We start from the raw sequence: 20,923 nt of genomic DNA, 5'->3' as shown, positions 1-20,923 counted from the left end.
GGAAAGAAGTGTCTCTGCCCAGCTGAGGCAGGGAACATAAGGGATTGCTTCAAACCCAAGGACTGATAAGGGTGTAGTTTGCTCCAGTAACCCTTGGCTTGATCCCCATCCACCGCTGGTTGATCTCCTCCAGAATCCTGCCTCAAAGCACCAAGGCCTGGGAGACCTCGCTGCTGGTAACTGAGGCAAAGAGGACATTGAATATCTCAGATCTAGTCCGCTTCCTACTAAATTCGACAGTGGTCCTACATTATTCCCTTTGCTTCATTTAACTGTTCCTGAATTACCTAAAGCTCATTTCGGTGCCCTGGAATTCCTATTTGAGTTTCAGTTGAGTTTTGATATGGACCACTGCTGCATCTGGAGGATGCTGCCCTTGAGGACAAGATGTATGCAGGCACACTGTGAAATCTATTGGTCTTTTCATTGATTGTATCGTCAAGGCAGTGAGTAAAGATCCCCGTGTGACGTGCTCCATGTCCATGCAATGCCTGCAGCTATTGTGTGGAGAAGGGACAGACCTCGCCTCTCTGATGACACCTGATGACTGATGCCTCTGACTGAAGGCACCAGTCAAGGGAAGAGACAGCCAATTGCACTCTCTGCAATGCCATTAGAGGCACTGGAGATCTGGTAAATTGAGCTGATGGAAAAGAGAGAGACCAAGCTCTCCCTATGGCCCAGGACAGCAGTTGTACATATGAATTCCTCTAAAAACTGCCATGAACACAAAGAGGAGAAGATTGTTTTGGCCCTTGTTTAGGCATCAGCTGCATTTCACTTGGCCAAAGGCTTTCCCACCAGGCTTATTGATGATCCATAACACGTTGCCCTGTCTCTATGAAAGGCTCCAGCAGAACTTGCAGTTATCTAATAACAACACCAAAAAAGCTGACATTTTGATGTAACTTTGAGAGAATTAAAAGTTCTGGAAAGAAGTGTCTCTGCCCAGCTGAAGGATGGAACATCAGTGACGACTTCATCCTGTTTCCCAGCAGGTTCCCCTGGAGCCCCAGGGACACCTGGAGGGAGCCCCAAGGGGGCAGAGAAAGGGCTGCCTTGGGCTGGTCCTCTGCTGCTGAGCTGGGCTGGGCTCCTGGCATGGAGGGAGCTAATGGCAAGTGGGCAGCGCTGCAGAGAGACAGCTCTGCCCAGGAGCAGCTCCTCTGCCAAGCGCAGCAGGGCTGAGGGCACTGCCTGCAGGCACCCGAGAGGAGCCAGGCACAGAGAGGCTAAAGGCAGCTGGGAGTGGGAGGAGAGTTCTGAGCTTGTTCTTGGGGAAATCTTCACACCTGTTGACACAGTCAGTCTCTGGCTGTGGGGCAATGCAGGGGGGTCTCCTGGAGGGAGGTTCTAGGGCTGGCTGAGAGGAGCTGTCAGGATGGCTCTCCTGGCTTCTCTGGTGTGGAGAAGGAGGCCGTGCTTCCGAGCAGGGATGCCCTGCCGCACCATTGCAGCGACAATGAAGGAGGGCTGCCTTCTGCGAGGGACTGTGGCAGGGTTTTGAAGACAGGTGGGTGTGCAGGCAGGGGTGCCCAGGGCTGTCCTTGAGAGCAGGGTCCCTGCACCCCAGGGGTCTGTGTGCCGGGGCAGGGACTCTGCTGCTTGCCAGGGTCAGCTCTCAGCCTGCCCAAGGAGTTCCCCCCCGAGCTTCTGTGGGGAGAAGCTCTGGGTAAAAGGAGAGACTCCCCTCAGGGCAGGGTCCTTTGGCTCTTTTTCGAGTGTGTGCTGTGTGGGTCAGGGCTGCCCACAGCTGCAGATCTCCCCCAGAGCACTGGCAGAGGCAGCATTTACACAGGAAAGGCAAGACAGGGGCTGCCTGGAAGATGAAGACATTGCAGGGTCTGTGCTCTCAGCTGTCTCCTGAGGGAAAGGAGCTGTCACTGTTCCACTGAGGGATCAGCAGATCTGCCAGAAACGTCACAAAGTGCGTTCACCCCCTCCTCTCCCTACACACAGCACCAGCAGCACCTTTCCTTCCAGCATCAGGCTTTCTCTCATCTCCTCCTGAGGAGCCACAAAGAGGGAGATGGCCCTGGGCAGTGCCCTGCTGCCAGGCGGGGTCTGCAGGGCAGAGCTGAGCCCCCAGCGGGTGGGACGGGCTGTGGGAGCAGGGACAGGGAGGAGACCTGGGCACAGAGCAGCAGCTCCTGGCAGGGGCAGCTCCAGGCAGCAGAGAGCCACTCCAGCCGGCTGCATCCCTCTCTGCTCCGCTGCACAGGGACAGAGAAACCAGACGGGAGGAACCGACTTTGAAACTGGACACTTCAACACCCACAAACGGCCATTTTCTTCTTCAACTACATTGTCAGGGAGACCATTCTCCCACAAAGAATGGTGTAATCACAGGACAGCTGGGTGGTGCCCAGTAGGTCACTGGCGAGCAGAGCAGCTCTCCTGACTCTGCACTGGGGCACAGAGAGCCCTTTTGTCCCTCAGGGCTCAGCAGTGTTCAGGCTAAAGGCAATGGGAAAGAGAAGGATTTCTGCCCCTGCAAAGAAAGTGCCCTCAGCAGCACAAACCTGAGCTCACAAAAAGGAGCTGAATGAAATTATTCCAAAGGAAGAGAAGTCATTTTGCAGGGATTTTTTGGGAAATAGAATAAGATTGGCTCAAAGAGGCCTGCCTTAACTTCTCAACTGCTCTTTCTTGTCATGCCCAGAGTAAACAAATGTGCAACAGCAGCTCCATCACCCAGTTCCTCCTCCTGGCATTTGCAGACACACGAGAGCTGCAGCTCTTGCACTTCGGGCTCTTCCTGGGCATCTACCTGGCTGCCCTCCTGGCCAATGGCCTCATCATCACCACCATCACCTGTGACCACCGCCTCCACACCCCCATGTACTTCTTCCTCCTCAACCTCACCCTCCTTGACCTGGGCTCCATCTCCACCACTGTCCCCAAATCTATGGCCAATTCCCTCTGGGACACCACGGCCATCTCCTACAAAGGATGTGTTGCACAGGTCTTTTTTTTCTTTTTCTGTGCTGCAGCAGAGTTTCATCTTCTCACTGTCATGTCCTATGACCGCTACGTTGCCATCTGCAAACCCCTGCACTATGGGACCCTGATGGGCAGCAGAGCTTGTGTCCACATGGCAGCAGCTGCCTGGGGCAGTGGGTTTCTCTATGCTCTGCTGCAAACGGCCAATACATTTTCCCTACCCCTGTGCCAGGGCAATGCTGTGGACCAGTTCTTCTGTGAGATCCCCCAGATCCTCAAGCTCTCCTGCTCAGGCTCCTTCCTCAGGAAATCTGGGCTTCTAATATTAAGTTGTTTTTTAGCTTTTGTGTTTTTTGTTTTCATCGTGCTGTCCTATGTGCAGATCTTCAGGGCCGTGCTGAGGAACCCCTCTCAGCAGGGACAGCACAAAGCCTTTTCCACGTGCCTCCCTCACCTGGCCGTGGTCTCCCTCTTTGTCAGCACTGGCACATTTGCCTACCTGAAGCCCCCCTCCATCTCTTCCCCAGTTCTCAATCTGGTGGTGGCAGTGCTGTACTCAGTGGTGCCTCCAGCAGTGAACCCCCTCATCTACAGCATGAGGAACAAGGAAGTCAAGGATGCAGTTTTGAAACTATTTGAATGGTGTCTTCTTCAGATTAATAAGGTGCCCATTATACCACTATGGCTCCCACTGTATGTCAGTAAAACCCAGGACTAACTGTTCTTCATATTTGTCTTTGTGGTTTTTTAAATAATTTTTGTTGTTGGTTGGTTGGTTGGTTTTTTCATTCCTGTGATATTCTTCTTGGTCTCCTATGTGTTTACCTAAGATATGTATGGATCCAGTCTCCCTGGGTGATGCACTCAACAAAGAAGCCAGCAGAAAATTATTTATCTGAGCTCCCATATCTTAACATCTTCCCTGGAGCTGGACAAGCAGCCCCAGTATGCTGGAGGGGTTCAGGAGGCAAATGCCCATCTGCCCCATGTAGGATCAGCCTCAGGAACCCTGGGGCTGCCCCTGGCTGCCTCACTGGGCACTCTGTCTCTGCTGCCTGTGAGTCGGGGCTGCTGCTGGACTGGAGCCATGGCCAAGGACAGCAGCAGGATGAGGCCTTTCAATGCTGGTCTCTCCTGACATCCCACTGTCCTGCTGTGTCCTTGCCTTTGTGTTACCCGAAGGCCTCGTGTAACTTGTGACAGTCCTGTTGTCTCTACAGTGCCATCCCTGTGACTGTGGGTAGCAGCAGGCGATGTGAACCTCTTTATCAGAGCTGGTCTCTGTGAAAATAGCACCATAATGAAAAAGCCTCCTCAGGGCAGGGTCAGAAGGCTGGACACCTCTTCCAAAGCTGGTGTCAGGAGTTGCACCCAAGGAGCTGCTCCCTCAAAAGGACTTTTCTCCTCTGTGGTTTTTGATGGTTTCAGGACGACAGGCTCAGGGTCTCATGGGAATATTTTTCAGACCAAGGGCTGAATGAAGACCTCTCTCCATGGTTGAACATGTCCGCTAAACAGCAACTGGTCTTGGACATATGGGCATAGTGCTGTCCCACTTGCAGCAGGGCTGATGCCAGATTTCATCCTGGAGAATGAATCTGCAGGGAGAGTGTGGGAGTGTGGGTGGGCAGTGAGGGGCACCTCATCAAATCAGTGACAATCCAAGGGAATGTCTCCCTGAGGAAAAGACAAACCCGTGGAGCCCATGGGCAAACGAGGCCCCTGCAATGCCAGGCGAGGCTGTGAGGAGCCAGCAGGCAAAGGGACAGAAGACTGGAGAGTGGTTCAGGACACCGTCTTGGAAAGCCCCATGGGCTGGATCTAGTGCAGCCCTTCCCTGCCCTTTGTGCCACTGGAGACACCCCTTGGTCCTGCCCAGCCCGGTCCTTTCTGACTGAGCCAGGAGGGAAGATGGAAGGGGGCTCAGCAGCAGTGATCCCTTTCTGGCTGGGTCTGCTTCTCACCCCGACCAGCATGGCCAGTGCTGGGTCACCCCATGGCCCCAGGGCACCACAGCCCCCTCCCCCTGCAGAGCAGCACTGCCAGCTCAGGGCCCTGTGGAGAGCACAGGGTGCCAGACTGGACGCCCTCTCCTGGGGAAGGACCCTCTGGGAAGAAAGGGTGACCAGGGAGAAGAGCAAGGGAGCATTTCTGTGCCTGCAGGGAGGAATCCATGAGAAGGAGAAACCTCTTTCTGCAGGCCCCCACTCTGGACAGGCTGCTCTGTGCCTGGACCAGGACTCCTGTGCTGGCCTGGGGAGAGGGGCTGGCACTGAGGGGACACAGACCATCTGTGGCCCAGGCACTGGGGGAGGCCACCAAAACAGGAGGGCTGGGGGGGACGGAGCCCTGAGGGCTGCCAGGGAGATGTCACCCCACCCTTGAGCACACCTGTCCCATGTCGTTACACCACGGTGGGGCCATTGGACCACTAATGGGGCAGCAAGGACGGCCTTCCCATTGCTCTCCGGTTTCCCCATCCCCTTACTCCTCGCTCAGTCACATCCCTCTAAACTACCCAGGTGCTGCTTTGAGCTTCAGGCAGTTGGAAGAATGCCCTGGTCTTTCAGCAGGCTAATAATCTCTTCAGCCAAATCCTTCCATGTGTTTATATCTATCATATCCCATCCATCACTCTTCCATACTTGGAGTGAGGTTATCCCTTTTGGACGGTGACCCTCACTGGAGGAGGTTCACCAGATTGAAGAAGTTCATGTCCCTCATCGTCCCCACACAGGGCTTATGCGCTAGGCACCACTCCTCAAAACTAAGAAATTCCAACTGAATTCAAGAAAACAGGTTTTGGCATCAAGAACACACGACCCTGGCACGGGCTGCCCGGAGAGTCTGTGGAGTGACCATTCATGGAGATACTAAAAACCAGCCTGGACATTTTCTTAAGTGACCTGCTCTGGCTGACTCCCTCTAGGGCAGCGGGAATGAACTAGACGATCTCCAAAGATCCCTTTCAATCTACATGATTCTGTGAGGACATGGCAGTCCAGCAAAAGGCTTTATGATTAGAGTAGATGCTTGTGAGGTCCCTTCTGCCTGAGAACCCAACAGGCCGGCAGCAGGTCAAGGCCTGGAATGTTTTTGTGAGGTCACTGCTGCTATAACAGCGGGCATCTGCTTTGGATGCTCATTTGGGGTCACCCCCGTCTCTGCAGGTGGCAGGCCAACCCCAGGCTCAAGGCTGGGTTCGGTGCCTACGAGGTCGTTTCTCCATGAGTACCTGACAGGCCAGCAGCAGGCACATGGTGTGGATGTTGGTTATGAGGTCAGTGCTGCCAGAATCTCGGATAGGCCAGAAGCAGGCAGATATTAATTTGGAGGTCGCTTCTGCCTGAGTCCTTGATAGCCCGCCAGCAGGCGAATGGCCTGAATGGCAGTTGTGAGGGTGCTGCTGCCTGAGGACCTGAGAGACCATGAGCAAGCTCGTGGGTGTTTGAAGCCCTGTGTTCCAGAGCACCCCTTAGGAGGATGGGGCCAGGCTCTTTTCAGTGGTGCCCAGGGACAGGACAAGAGGTAACGGGCACAAACTTGAGCATAGGAAGTTCCACCTAAACATGAGGAGGAACTTCTTTCCTTTGAGGGTGGCAGAGCACTGGCACAGGCTGCCCAGAGAGGTGGTGGAGTCTCCAACTCTGGAGACATTCAAAACCTGCCTGGACGCGTTCCTGTGCAACCTGCTCTGGGTGACCCTGCTCTGGCAGGGGGGTTGGACTAGATGATCTCCAGAGGTCCCATCCAACCCTATGATTCTATGATTCTATAATTTGCCCCAAGGACTGATCTTTGAACAGCTCCATTAATGGTCTCTGCTCAGCCCAGTAGCTCCATTTATGGCAACTCCTTGCCATCTCCCCCCAAACAGCTCCTCTGTGCTTAACGCTTCTTCAGTGATTCCCCATCTTTCCCAGCCTAACGACCAATCTTGTGGTTGGCACCATATCTGAAGTCACTTGATCCCCAGTAGGCGAGAGGTACATAGGGCCCTCATCTAAAAATATCAACTCTTTTGGTGTACAGAAGCAGCAGCCTGCACTGTCATGGATCTATATGCCTTTGGTGCTTTGTTGTGCTTGACAATTTTCTTTTTTTAATGTATTGTTCCTTTCAGTGTGCGAATCAAGTGCCACATGCCACTGAAATCCGGCAGTTGACTCTAGCATTTTAAAATAAAGAAAGAGTTGATAATTTAAAACTTTGGTCTGAACCTGCTGTTTAAAGTGCCAGTTCTCCTAGAATTTGGGTATAGGTGTTGTCCTCTCCCATGACATGCCTGCTTTGCTAAGCTTTTTGCTCCTGTATCGGTTATGCTTATTTCCATTTCTATATCTTAATCCCATAGGCATTGGTGCCTTCAACTGTATGTTCAACCTTGTCCGTGTAGGAACCTACCTCCAACCTGGAGAATGCTCCCTCCAGAGAGACCCCTCTTTCTTCATCCTCAAAAGCACAAAAAGCATTTTTGTGCTTTTGACCGAGGAACTGCTCTTTAAAATAGTTTTGGTTTTCCTTTTGTCTTCTCGGTTTGGGTCTTTTCTCACCTTAATGCTGCACACCTTGACCTGCAAGATGTGGCTTAATTTAAACTGAATGAGTTTGGGTTCACTTTCTCCGAGAGGACCTAAGCTGACCAAAGGGACCGGTAGGGACCGGTGCGGGGCGAGTGGGGGTGTGGCTTAATTTAAACTGAATGAGTTTGGGTTCACTTTCTCCGAGAGGACCTAAGCTGACCAAAGGGACTGGTGAGGATCGGTTGGGGAGCGGTGGGGGCGAGCAGCCGCGCCGGCAGCGAGCCGGGAGACGTTCGGGTTAAAGGCATGGTTGAGGGTTGCGGAGGACGGGGACTGCAGCGATCAGTGGCTGTGACTGCGGCATGAAGATGAGAATCAGCCAGAGCCGCCTCCCGGGGGGAGCCCGGGCACGCTCCCGGATTTCAGCACGTTTGCGGCTTTGGCGGAGAAGTTTCAAAACCATTCCCGGCCGTTGCTCGCCCCGACACGTTCCCGCCACGGCGCTGCTGGACGTGCCCTGCTCTGGGCAAGCGAGCGGACCCCCTTTTCTCGGGAGACGCCTGAGCAAACCTCTTGGATATTAAGAAAAATTCCTTCACTGAAAGGGTCGTCAAGCACTGGAACGGGCTGCCCAGGGAAGCGGTTGAGTCACCACCCCTGGAGGTATTTAAAAGACGGGTAGATGTGGCACTGCGGGACTCGGCTTAGTGGTGGACTTGGCAGCGGTAGGGTGACGTTTGGACTCGGTGACCGTAAGGGTCTGTTCCAGCCTGGTCGGTTCCGTAACTCCGTTATGATGCAGTGATTCTAAACCGGGGTGCGGCGGCAGGAACGGCAGCGGGCAGCCCTCCGCCACGCCAGTGACTGCTCTGCCGCTCCGCACCCACTGATCTTCCCCAGCCGCCGGCAGCCACCAACAGCCACCCTCCCCTTCCTTCTCCTGCCCCTGCCCCTTCCCTGCTCCCGGTTCCGCGACCCCCGGCCCCGCCGCTGCGGCCATCCCCCGGCGGCATCAGGCCGGCCACGGTGTGCGGGGGCGCGACATCCCCTTTTTGATAGCGGCATCGCCCCCGGGGCTCATCGTCTGGCTCCGGGCGAGGCGGGTGGCAGTGCGGCCGGCTGGCGGCAGTCCTGCCAGGATGGGCAAATTCTGCTCCAAGTTGTTTTGCTGCGTTCGGTGCGAGGACGAGATGGTACTTTTAAATTTATCCTTAAGGGAAAGGGCAGGAAGGCGGCCGTTGCCGTGATTAAGCCTGTGCCGCTGCTTCCAGCTGGAGTCAGTGGTGTGTGCGCATCCCGGGGTGGCGGAGTGGGGAGCGATGCTCGGCTTATTTACGGTGTGCAGAGCTCTGGTTCACCAGGGACAAGTCTGAACTGTCGCTTTCACACGCACTGCGGTGCCTTACATAATTTTATCCTGCAGCCTAAACGTAAGGGTTGGATTTTCGTGAAACAAGGAGGGACCACCGGCATCTTCTGTAGTAACAGCTGGCTTGATTTGTTGCTATGCTTTTCATACATTTTTAATAACCCTGTGGAGTACAAGTTAGAAAGGGAACTTGCACAGAGTTTTAAAGTTTGAAGAGAGATTTTTTTCAACTTCTAGCTGTCCTGAGGTTTTACCTCTCTAGTGATCCTCCTTTCTGACGGGGACTGATCCTCCATCCTAGAAAGGAAACAAGGCAAAACTACATGTTTTCTTATGTCAGGGTAAATCTAAACCGATCGAACTTCCAGGCACCAAAATGGGTCGTGTAATATATGTCAGTGCGGAGGTAAGTACGTAGCTACAGGTAGCAGGAGATCGGCGTGTGTGAGAGAAGTTGTGGGACGTTTCTAACACATAGCTTTTCGTGTTATTCTTCTGGATATATGCCTGGATTTTAAGTATTAAGGAAGGAGAGAATGAATTAATGCATTTAATTTGCTTAATAGAAAATATCTTCACAGAAACACATGCTTGTGCAGTATATTTTGCTAGAGTTTGTCTTTTAAAACTATTCATGTACTTGGTCTAATGAAAAGCTGATAGTGTCTTCCATTAACCTAATAATCTATTCAAATATAGCTTGAGATACGCTACTAACCAGGTTAAGAAAAAATGTATGGCTTAATATAAAACTTGTTAAAGTACAGTCACTGGGGGATATCTAGGTGGTTGTAAACTTTAACCTAAAGAGTATTATGAGGGAGGATTACCTGATAACTGGCATGATTGAAACAGGAGTGTTAGAACACCTCTTTTTTGAAGGAAGACTGTAGATCATTTTGAACATCATCTGCAGTGGGATTCAGTTATTGCTTCTGCAAGTATCGACTGAAATATTTATTGGTACCAGAGATTTCCCAATGTATATGCTTCTCTTTCCAATTATAATATAAGTCCTTGCCCCAGGGAACCGAAAAAAGCACAACAGTGACTAAGCACCATTTGCAGGTCAGTCTTTCTCTTTTTTTTTCCCCTCAATATTGTGAAAGCATTGGATACAGAAAAGCTATTCTGAAGGAGCAGTTTTAATGACAAGAGCCACAGAGCATCTGTGTGCAGTGCATATTTTTAGAAGGTATCGTAGAGAACTGGGAGGTGTTTGTGGAGATACAGTACATATATTTGGACCTCAGAATAGACGCAAGCATGTAAGTTGGCAGGGAGGAGAGACATTTTGATTTAGGGAGGTAATTCCGGCTCCCATGTTTACTCCCTAGCTGCAGTTGACTTCCTATGTGGGTCTGGGCAATTTTCGGATGTTCCTTGCCTGATCTGACCCATTTTTTGCAGTGGATCTACTATTGCTTACCTATTGTTAATAAGTACATGGAGGTTTAATTAATTAGCATTTCTAATGAGTTAGTATCTCTCAGGTAGTCTGCAGTTCTCAGAGGAGAGATGCACTAAGGCAAACCTTAACTCTGACTCCCCATCCCACAATTATTCCTGGTCTAAAGTAAAATCTTGACCTGTCTCCCTGACAGCGTATCCTCGAGGATGCCTAGCTCTTAGCTGAAGCTCCAGGAAACTAAAGCAGAGACTTTCCTCTCGCCCAAGCCCTCATGACTACTTCCCTTCTTAATCTGTTTGAACAACACCAGTGTCTTGACCATCCTCAGGCCTGCATCATGGCATCTTTTACCAAGTTATTTTTCCAGGTCCTCACATGTAGTTATTTCGAAGTCCTGCAGATTTCTTTTTCTGAACTACACTGCTAAGTTTTGGCCACTGTTACATTTAATTGGACAACATAGGAAGTTCTGATCAAATATGAGAAAGAAAAATTCCTCCTTCCTTCCCACCTCTCTGCCTACCTGCCTGGCTATCTGCCAGTTTTTCTGGAGCTGCTCCTGTCCTGTGGGAGAATGAGGAATTCCAGAATGTTTACGTATACCCCATAGAGTACAGAATTTAGCAAATCGTTGAGAAACACAGGCAGGTCCATTATCGGTTTTAATTTCCGGGGGTACCCCCAAAACTGCTATAGCTGCACACGTACGCTTAATAACATGTTTGGCTGTTTCTCCAGTTTGTGCTGTGGCCCAGATGGCGTGTGAATAGGTGTCAATGCTTACATGGACATATTTGAGCCCTCCAAATTCAGGAACATGGGTAACTTCCATTTGCCATAATTGCAAGGAATGCAACCCCCGTGGGTTCACGCCCAGGCCAAGCCCAAACCCAGTTCCTTGGCAATCTGGACAGGATTGCACAATGCCACGTGTCTCAGAAACAGGTAAATTAAACTGTCTCGCCAATACTTTAGCTGATTGATGAAAAAAAGTCATGAGACACTCGAGCTTGTTCAAATAGGTTCGTTTGACGGTTCTCCCAGGTTGCTGCAACCAAATGGTCAGCACGATTATCACCAATGGCCAGGCCATAATCAGGCTGATGGCTACGTATGTGCACTATAAAATAAGGACACGTTCTCTGATTTAACAAATGTAACAATCGTAACAATAACTGATATAAGACAGAATTTCTAAGAGATCGAAGCATCGACCGTTCCAGTCTCATAACAGTACCAACCACATACATAGAATCTGAAACAACATTAATCGGTTCATCCTGCCAGTTTTGAAAAGCCCACACCACTGCCCGTAATTCTAAAGTCTGTAAAGAGTCTTGTAAAACACCATCGAGCAGTTTGGAATGCCATTGTCCATTAAGGTACCAGGTAATCGCTGCTCTTTTTGATTTCTTTCTGTCATCTGTAAATGCCGTGAGTCCAGAAACTGGAGAATTCGAACGTCGTGGAGTGTCTTCAAAAGTTTGATTTCGAATTAATGGCAAAAGTTTCATCGGTGGGTAGACATTAGTGATTTGTCCAGAAAAATCCGCCAATGCATATTGTAAAACCTCTGAGGAAGAGAGAAGCCAATCCAGATAATTCTGGGTAATTGGAACATATATAACCTCTGGCTCATGTCCAGTTAAATCAACAATACGACGTCTGCCTTTTATAATAAGGTTTGCAAACATTTCTATACGAGTGCAGACAGTATTCTTAGGTTGGTAAGACAGAAAAACCCATTCTATTATAGACACCGTACAATCGACCTGTTGCACTAACAGACCTACCAAATGTTCTCTGCCAGACCCAGAATTTATCACAATCAATTGTAGGGGAACTCCTGCTGTTAAGCGTTGCACGCACCCAGTCATGATTTTTTGAACAATGAGATCTAAAGCCTTTTCTTGAGTTGGCGAGAGTTGCCGACAAACTTCAGCCTGTGTAGAGGTACCTAGCAGTGACATTAAAGGAGCCAGGTCATCATTGGTGATACCGGATACGGATCGCACCCATTGAATATCTCCTATTAATTTCTGTACATCTGTTAGAGTTTTAATTTTGGTCGTCAGCTGAATCTTTTGAGGCTTAACAGTACTTTGCGTAATAATCCAACCTAAATAGTGCCATGGTGCATTCTTTTGTATCTTTTCAGGAGCAATTTTCAGACCCTTTTGCTCTACGGTTTCAGTTAACTCCTTCAAGGTTGTTTCAATATCCAGATTTGGGCCTGCCGCTAAAATATCGTCCATATAATGATATACAAGCAAAAATGGATTATTTTCCCTAAACGGACGTAAGGCCCAGGCCACAAACATTTGACACAAGGTGGGAGAATTCTTCATTCCTTGTGGCAAAACAACCCAATGATACCGCTTAGCTGGTTCTTTCTTATTTGTTGATGGAACGGAAAAGGCAAATTTTTCTGCATCATCCGGATGCAACGGTATAGTAAAGAAACAATCTTTTAAATCTACAATAAACAAATTCCATTCTTTTGGTATCATCGCAGGTGATGGTAAACCTGGCTGTAATGCCCCTATATCCTGCATTACTGCATTAGTGGCTCGGAGATCATGTAATAGGCGCCATTTCCCTGATTTTTTTGGAATAGTAAAGATAGGGGTATTCCAAGGGCTCGTTGAAGGTACAATATGACCTGCCTCCAACTGTTCCTGTACTAACATTTGAACAATATGCAGCCGATCCTCTTTTAGCGGCCACTGGTCCACCCACACAGGACTTGTAGTGGTCCAGGTGAGCTTCAATGTTGGCTGCTCGACCGTGACCGCTCCTAAAAAGGCGATGTCACAAGTTGAGCCCCAAGCTGAGAAAGCACGTCTCTACCTATCAAGGCGACAGGTAGCTGCATCACGTATGGCTTGACTGAGACTACAGTTCCATCCATAAATGTAAAAGAAACTAAAGTTTGGCTGATCATTGTCCTTTGTGGACCCCCTACTCCGACTACACTCGTCGCAGCAGGAACAAGGGGCCACGCTGATGGCCAGCTAGAAATAGGCACGATCGTAACATCAGCACCTGTGTCTATCAACATAGTCAGGGTAATAGACGATCCTGAAGGATGTGTCATAACCACCTTTTCTTCAGGCTTGCCTCGTGCAATATCAATAGCTAACAAGACATCAGGAGACGCTATTGAGCCAAAACCTCTAGCACCCCTCTGTTTTGGCAGCTACCTCAGAACCATTGATTGAAATAGTATCAATTGTGCAATTTTTGACCCCTGTGGAATGGTAATCGGGGGGGTCAGCGTATATACCATAATCTTTATAATCCCTGTATAATCAGTGTTGATAAGGCTCGGTACAATAAAAATGCCCTGACGGGACACGGAGGAGTGCCCAATTAACAGAGCACTCAGTTTATGGCCCAGCGGTCCTCGTTGATCTGAATCAATTAGAGTGACTGCCGTTGTGACTAACGTGGTATCTACTGCTGTTGCCAGGTCCATTCTCGCACTTCCTGCAGTGGCGGTGACGCAGCGCTCCAGGCACCCTGTACCGCCTCCTGTACTTGTGTCATAGCGCGAGGAGGACGCATCGCGCTCGGTACCCGGTTTCCCGATCGCCTACATTCCACAGAATTATGGGTGGCACTTCGACAATTCACACACCATCTACCTCCACTCTGACATGGGGAGCTTACTTGCCCGCTCGCTTGTCCCTTACTTGCATTTCTGCAGTCTTTACGAAAATGACCTGATTTTCCGCAATTATAACATTTCTTATTGTTATTATTACATTTTCCTTTTGATTGCTGTTGCACCAACAGACGTACTGCAGCTCCAACAGCAGCAGCCATAACTGTAGCCTGTTCTTGGGAAAGCACCCGTTCTGCTGTTTCCAGCAGCTGAGCAGTGGTACTGCCTCAAGGTAGGGTACTGAGAGCTTTCTTGGTTTTATCGTTCGCATTATCAAAAGCAAGTAAGTCTAAAAACGTCGCCTTCATGGTCTCGTCAAGGTCAGGGTGAGCAGAAATAGCCGCATGCAATCTATCAACAAACCCAGAATAAGGCTCCGTCGGTCCTTGGTGAACACTTGTAAAAGCAGGAGGAGTTTTTTCTCCTCTAATCCCCAACAAAGCCCTGTGAGCTAACTGTTGACTGAGTTGCAAAACCTCCACAGCAAAATTAGCTTGCCAATCAGTCCGAACGCAAGCTCCCCTCCCCACTAACATCTGTGTCTGTACCCCATACAAAGGATCACCTTGAGGACGCGGGGTGACAGCAGCCTGATCACATAGGTTCTGCCACACACTGAAAAACTGCAACTGCTGAGAAGGGGTGAGCAACATTTGAGAAATCTGCTTTGAATCATGTGGTGCGAGTAAATTTGCAGTAAATAAATGCTCTACTATAGCCCTAGTATAAGGAGAGCCTAGTCCATATTGACTAACAGCCTGTTTTGCCTCCTTTAACAATTTCCAATCAAACGGTTCCCAATCCTTTCAACCCCCAGCATTAGCAAACACCAGAAACGCCATAGGATCAAGAAACACGCCCTCAATTGCTGCGTCTCTAATTACTCCCCTCCATCGGTTTTTCAATTCTTTCTCCCCTCCTACCGCTCCCCCACCCCCCTCAAATCCCGACGATGGTGGCCACGACAAGGCATGATGAGGCAGTGGCAAAGGGGCAGGGTAAGCTGGAGGAGCTCGTGAACTGGATTGATCATCTAGACGAGCTTCCATTGCTTCCAACTTTTTTAACAACTCCCAGAACTGATGGTCTGTCAGTCCACCAGGTGGTACTCTAGTGCTGCTGCCGGGTGATGGTGGAGTAGAGGGTGGCAGAGGAGAGTACGGGATTGGCTGATCCCTGGAATCCTCAGGGGGGTCTCCTTCCGTACTTTCGAAAACAGTGTCTTTGGGAGGGGGAGGAGGAAACGTAGTTTCTTCCTCTTTTCCACTTTGATAAACAGGCGTCTCAAGAGGGTCTGTAGCGGGAGTAGGCTGGCTCGGGGCAGTAACGGCGCGACTTGCTACATTCCCCTGTGTTATTCTGCAGCCCCGGGGTTGAGGGACGACAGCTTCTGACGATCCCCCAAAAGAAAGGCTCGTGGGGGAAACATCCTTAACTCCGGGTGTTAATGCTGCAAAGGCAGAGGCAGCCGCAGCACGTTCTGCCTGCATTGTTTTCAAAGTCTCTGATACTAATCTCCACACGGTGGAGAGTTTCTGCACCTCCTTGGATCCTTTACTTACTTCATCCCACAACACCGCTCCTACTTTAGCCCGTGTATCTTGAGCAAAAGCGGCAGCAACAGTGGGGATAAGTCTTTTATCCCGCGCCCATGCTAAGAGCGCCTTCAAGGTAGGCGTATCATACTTCAGTCCTCTCGTAGAGAGTATATGTTGGAGGAGCTTAACTACCGCCTCTTCTTCTTTGGAGAGTGTAGACCCCATCTCCTCCACGGCCGCTCGCTTGGCCAGAGCGAGATTCCCTACCTTGATGCACTAGTGTCTTCCCGAGTGCCGGGGCAGCACTCGCCTATCGACCGGCTTCTTCCGCCCCCTCCATCCGTCGGTTGCTCATCGGGTATTCGCTGATCCCAACACCGATCTCAGGGTCCCTGTTCAGGCGCCACTTGTCGACGCGGAAGGCTCGGACAATAACACAACGACTAATATGATCAGGTTAATGCCACTTTATTGCACAGATAGCTCAGTTATTATAGACATTCCGGTTCCGCATCACACGCCGACACTTTGCCGATTGGCTGCACGAGCTGTGCATGCGGTAAGCAACATATTATAATTGGCTTAAAGCATCTGTCCACGCGGACAATCACCCCTCCGATATCCTGGGTGAAGCTCTGCATTTCGCACGCTGAGTTCAGCACACTTTCTCATATCTTGTTTGTCTCAGCATTTCTAACATCCCTACAATGTTTTCACACAACCTTCAAACTTACAAAGCCTACACAGTTCTTCGGTGCTTGGAGTGTTCACAGGATGACCCCTTTGTACTAAAACTCCTCCAACAGCAGCTTATCTCTTTCACACTGTCATCCCATTCCCATATCTGCCATACACCATAAGGCAAAGCCGCAGAATAATTGCATCCCACCCCGTACCTCATGTAGCTTCACAAGCATCCTTATCAGGGAACCACAGATGTTGTATTCTTCATGTCAGCTGCAGCTATTTTCTACCTCAGAAGCCTCTTGATTTTATATTTTTCCTTAATGTGTGAACAATGCTGTATTTTGTATTTTTAGTCAATTTAGTAATTATTCCACAGATGGTGACTCTGCAGCACACGGATGCCCGGCCTCCCTCCAGCCCCTGCCCCGGGAAGGGGCCCCAGCACAGCCGCCGGCCGGCAGAGCGGCGCTCGGCCCCTCACCTTTCAAGGGGATGGGCAGCGCGGTGTTCTCCAGGGTCACGCCTGGCCTGAGGAGGCAGACCCTGCCGTCATTCCCCGCCTCGGGGCTCCAGGTTGCTGTGAGGGATGAAGCCTCGACTGCTGATGCTGGGCGGAGCAAGAGAGCACCGATAAGGCAGTTTGCAAAGCGACTCGCAGCTCGCGGGCGCTTCGCGATTCACTTGGGATGGGACAAGTCCCCTCTGACATGGTCCAGTGCCTGTCCTGAACGTGGTGGTCATGAAGCAGAGCAAAACAGTTCTCACCCCAAGCATTTCTTGGCATAGCCCTCCCAAAGATGTTCTGCCTTCACGCCAGCTTTCCCACACAGTCCTTCCGTCAAAGCTTCCCGACTCCCCAGGGGACGACGGAATGCCCCGGGGCAGAAAGCAGCAGCATTGCTGCCTCCGACAGCGCCGCCTCCACAGCCAGGGAAACTGCTGGTGCTAACGCAAGATGTGGCCTCAGTCCTGGCTCTTCCCCAGGCCGCGGCACTCTGGCTGGCATTGCTCTCTCGGATGGCATCACCACCGTTTTCTTCCACTACCGGCATCCTTGTAGGGATTTATGGTTTGGGATTCAAGTTTCCCGAGCTCATCCCTCACCTCAAGCTGGGGTTTGTTCTCAAGTGAGCTAGCCTTTGGCCAAGTTAAACTACATGCCCATTGGAATGCCTAAGAAACACCACAAACACATGCGCTCCGGAATGATTTCCCCCGTGTTTTAGCCCCGCAACCCCCGCCCCAAGAATGTAGGTCCCTCCGAGCCACCAGAACTCACTGCCCCTGCTTTGGCTGCCCCAACAGCAAGGCGCGCAGGAGCCCACACCTCCGCCAGACCAAGATCTGACCCTGCCCAGAGCCATGGGAGAACAACGGGGCAAGACTCTGCTGTGGAGAACGCGCCACAGCAACTCACTAGTCGCAGCCAAGGTGCTTACTGATCAGGCTCTCCCAGTTGTCCTTTGCTTTTCCAGACTGCCTCCGGGTGCAGAACTGGAGCATGCTGTTGGCACGAAGGCAGCGCAGCAGCTCCTCGCAGTAATATGGGATCCCTGAGCTGGTTCGGATCAGGAACCTGCACAGGAGCAGACCCGTCGGGGACCAGCACAAGGAAAGTAAGGTGAAACACAGTTCAGGTGGGCGGCCAGTCACTCAGGCATACCAGGGTAGCCAGCATCTTCATCACAGCTACACCTCACTTTGGAAAGGGATCGTCCTCCTGCTGCCTTAGGCTTTTGTGCCCCCTGAACCTCCAGCCTTTGCTGAAGTCCATGGGAAAAGAATTGTGGACAATGCCCAAAGCACAGAGCAGTGATCCCTGCCTTTCTTCTCCTCAGGAGCCTGGAGAGGACGGACCTCTGCCCCGGGGAATCTCCCCCACAGCCCAGCCACCCAGACCAAGGCCTTTTCTGTTCACACCCAGACACGGCTGGGCTCAGGACTCTTCCTCCCTTCCTCCCTGTGCGGCAGCCAAGGCGGACACCTCCCAGGCTGGGTGTCTCGGGAGTTGCCCGCTCTCAGCTCACACCCACCAGGGTGAGGCATAACAAGCCGCCCACGCCTGGCACTCGCTAGAGTCCGGGATGCTTCTAGCGGCCCTGCGCTCCCTTGTCTGGGGGCTGATTCCCTACCACGGTCAGCAGAGGTTCAGGCCCTCAGGAAGAGCTCCCCTGCCTCCAACTTACCTCACCAGATCCCTGGGGATGCTGACCACTCCGAGGTCCTTGCAGACTTTCTGCATCACAGCTGAAGCTTTCAGCTTGTCCAGATGAAAATAAGTGATTTTCTGGGACGTGGCGTTGTCTGCTGTGGCTTTGCAAAAGCTCTCTGTTATCTCATAGCCCGGGGCTAAGCTCATGACTGTGAAGAGGGAGACTTTTTGGAGCACGGGTAACATGATGAACCAGGAGTCAGGGTCGATGAAATGGGCATTGTCAATGACAAATATGCCAAAATCTCCTGTAAGGGTCTGAAAAAAAAGCAGGTTGCTCTGAGGGGAATCCAGTGGATTCTCAACTGTCTTCCAGGGGACGAGATTTAGCCTCGGTCTCTTGAGGGAATGCTCTGAAGTCTCTCCCCAGCCACTTTCCTGCTCGGAAGCTTTGCCTTTGGGCTCCAGACCTTATCGGTCCGCTTGCCAGAGCACAGGCCCCCGTGCTCCTTCTGGGAAACAGGCCGAGGGCGAGCAGGACTTCCGAGACAGGCAGCCCTGCTGTCTCTTGGGTCTGGAGTGGGATGAAAATCACTGAGCTTGGGCTCTTTCATTCTATCCACGCCTGACCCAGGGGTGAAGGAGGAAAGGCCGTGGCTCCAGAAGCCACCTCCAACTCCCCAAAGAGGCAGAGGCGGGAGCGGAGCACGCAGGTGCTCCCAGGCAGTGTCTCCAGGAGGCTCTGTCGGGAGGCTGCAGTCCAAGGGCCAGGTGCCCTGGCAGAGGGGCTGGAGCGTTCCACGGCTGTCAGGGGATGGGCAGGGGCAGCGTCCCAAAGCTACAGGTGGAAAACCTGTATCTGTGGCCAGCATCCTGGCCTAAAGAGGCCCGATCAGCAAGTAAGTGGCTCTTTCCACAGCCCATCGTGTCCTCAAACGCCAGGATGTTCCTTTGGCCTGAATCCCTGTAGGCATTCGAGCAGCTGACAAAGAGGTCAGTCTCCTGCTTCCGACCTGCAAAGACAAACCAGAAAACGAGCTGCTGGGGGCGTGCTGAAAAGCAAAGAGCCGTCCCTTTTGTGGGCACCCTCCACCGCAGCTTCCCTCCCCGCCACCACATCGGCCAGCCTGCCGGCACCCAGGCCTCCTTCCCACCCGCTCGTCCACGCTTGGGCACCTCTGCCTTCCTCAGAGCGGTCGCAGGGCCACCTGGCCCCCTGCCCCACAGCGCAGCCCCCTCGCCCTCTCCCCTATCCCACAGGCACACAGATTCCGCCGGCCCCACGCGACTCCCCGCAGAGATCCAGCACAAGGCTGGAAGGGAGGACTGCAGCCGGTTCAGGCAGCTCGTCCCAAACAGACTCAAAGCATCTCCTCGCTGTGCCGTGAGCCCCACAGCACCTCCCAGTAGCTAAGGCAGTGTCATCTGGACCGTAGTGGTTTGGGCTGGGCTGGAGTTAATTTTCTTCGGCAATAGCTCGTACAGGTCTATGTTTTGGATTTGTGACCAAACATTGCTGTTGATAACACAATGATGCTTTAGTTATGGCTGAAGAGCGCCTGCGCAGCATCGAGGCCTTTTCCGTGGCTCACGCCGCCCCGCTGGCGAGCAGTCTGGGGGTGCACAAGAAGCTGGGAGGGGGTACAGCCGCCACAGCTGACCCCAACTGCCCAAAGGCCTATTCCAGACCATATGACGCCGTGCTCAGCAAGAAAATCCGGGGGAAAGGAGGAAGGGGAGGACGTTCGGAGTGATGTCATTTGTCTTCCCAAGTCACTGTCACACGTGATGAAGCCTTGCTTTCCTGGAAATGGCGAGACGCCTGCCCGCCCATGGGAAGCAGTGAATGAATGCCTGTTTTGCTTTGCGTGTGTGCACAGCTTTTGCTTTCCCTATTAAGCTGTCTGTATCTCATCACAACAGTGCTCTCACTTTAACCCTTCTGATTCTCTTCCCCATCCCACTGTGGGGAGCGAGCTCAGCCCGCTGCCAAGCAGGGTTAACCCACAACAGGGCCCAAAACATTCGGCAAGACACCGAGTGAATACAGGCATCCCCTGCGTCCTGACATTCCCATGTCTTCGCCCAGATGCTGCCAAGAAAGGAACTCTGAGGAGTACAAGGAGGAGAACCCACCGCCAAAACTCTCCATCGGTTTGGCAGAAGGAAATCTCTTTCCTGACCCCAAAGACAGGGATCAGTTTAGCCCCCAGGCTGTGAGCAGCTCCACAGTTGAAAGGAACCTTCCTACCAGGTCTGGAAGACGACAGGGAGCAGCAGGCGCCCCACCTTAGTCGAGCGTGCACACGCTACGCTGAAGTCGCTTTTGCAAAAACAAAAAGGGGGAGAAATTACCTCTTCTCCTGCAGAACGCCTTGCAAAAGCTTTAGATGTATTGAACTCTTTGCGGTTAACTGGAGAACGTGACTCACCTCCAATAGTGATTCATCACATGGCATTACGGTCTGGTTTGCAAGCAACCACACCAGGACGGGTACAGTATAAGGACTGGCAATCAGGGCAATGGAAGGGTCCAGTGGAGATAAAAATGATTGGTCGCGGATATGCTTGTGTTTTGACAGATCAAGGTCCAAGATGGGTACCAGCACGTTGGATTAAGCCGTGGAGGGAAC

At 51.6% G+C, this 20,923-nt stretch overlaps 1 protein-coding gene across 1 annotated transcript; it reads right to left on the bottom strand.

Moving 5' to 3' along the window:
* Positions 1–15,997: 15,997 nt before the first annotated feature.
* Positions 15,998–18,393, bottom strand: LOC128903225 (adenylate cyclase type 10-like). The gene is made up of 3 exons (XM_054187237.1): positions 18,325–18,393; positions 17,578–17,714; positions 15,998–16,745 (listed from the first exon to the last, which is right to left on the bottom strand). The coding sequence occupies exons 1-3, from the start codon at positions 18,378–18,380 to the stop codon at positions 16,504–16,506; spliced, it is 435 nt and encodes a 144-aa protein (XP_054043212.1). The 5' UTR covers positions 18,381–18,393; the 3' UTR covers positions 15,998–16,503.
* Between the last annotated feature and the right edge of the window lie 2,530 nt (positions 18,394–20,923).

This window comes from Rissa tridactyla, unplaced genomic scaffold (genome assembly GCF_028500815.1).
Source record: "Rissa tridactyla isolate bRisTri1 unplaced genomic scaffold, bRisTri1.patW.cur.20221130 scaffold_108, whole genome shotgun sequence".
Classification (NCBI taxonomy): domain Eukaryota; kingdom Metazoa; phylum Chordata; class Aves; order Charadriiformes; family Laridae; genus Rissa; species Rissa tridactyla.
Note: the sequence above shows the minus strand (reverse complement) of the source record. Positions and strands in the feature narration are given on the sequence as shown.

Coding starts and splice junctions, on each gene's coding strand:
- LOC128903225 (XM_054187237.1), bottom strand. CDS start 18,380: ATGCAGAAAGTCTGCAAGGACCTCGGAGTGGTCAGCATCCCCAGGGAT. Junction 17,715..18,324: donor ATCCCCAGGGATCTGGTGAG/GTAAGTTGGAGG, acceptor GCTCCTGTGCAG/GTTCCTGATCCGAACCAGCT. Junction 16,746..17,577: donor CAACTGGGAGAGCCTGATCA/GTAAGCACCTTG, acceptor TGCTCCGCCCAG/CATCAGCAGTCGAGGCTTCA.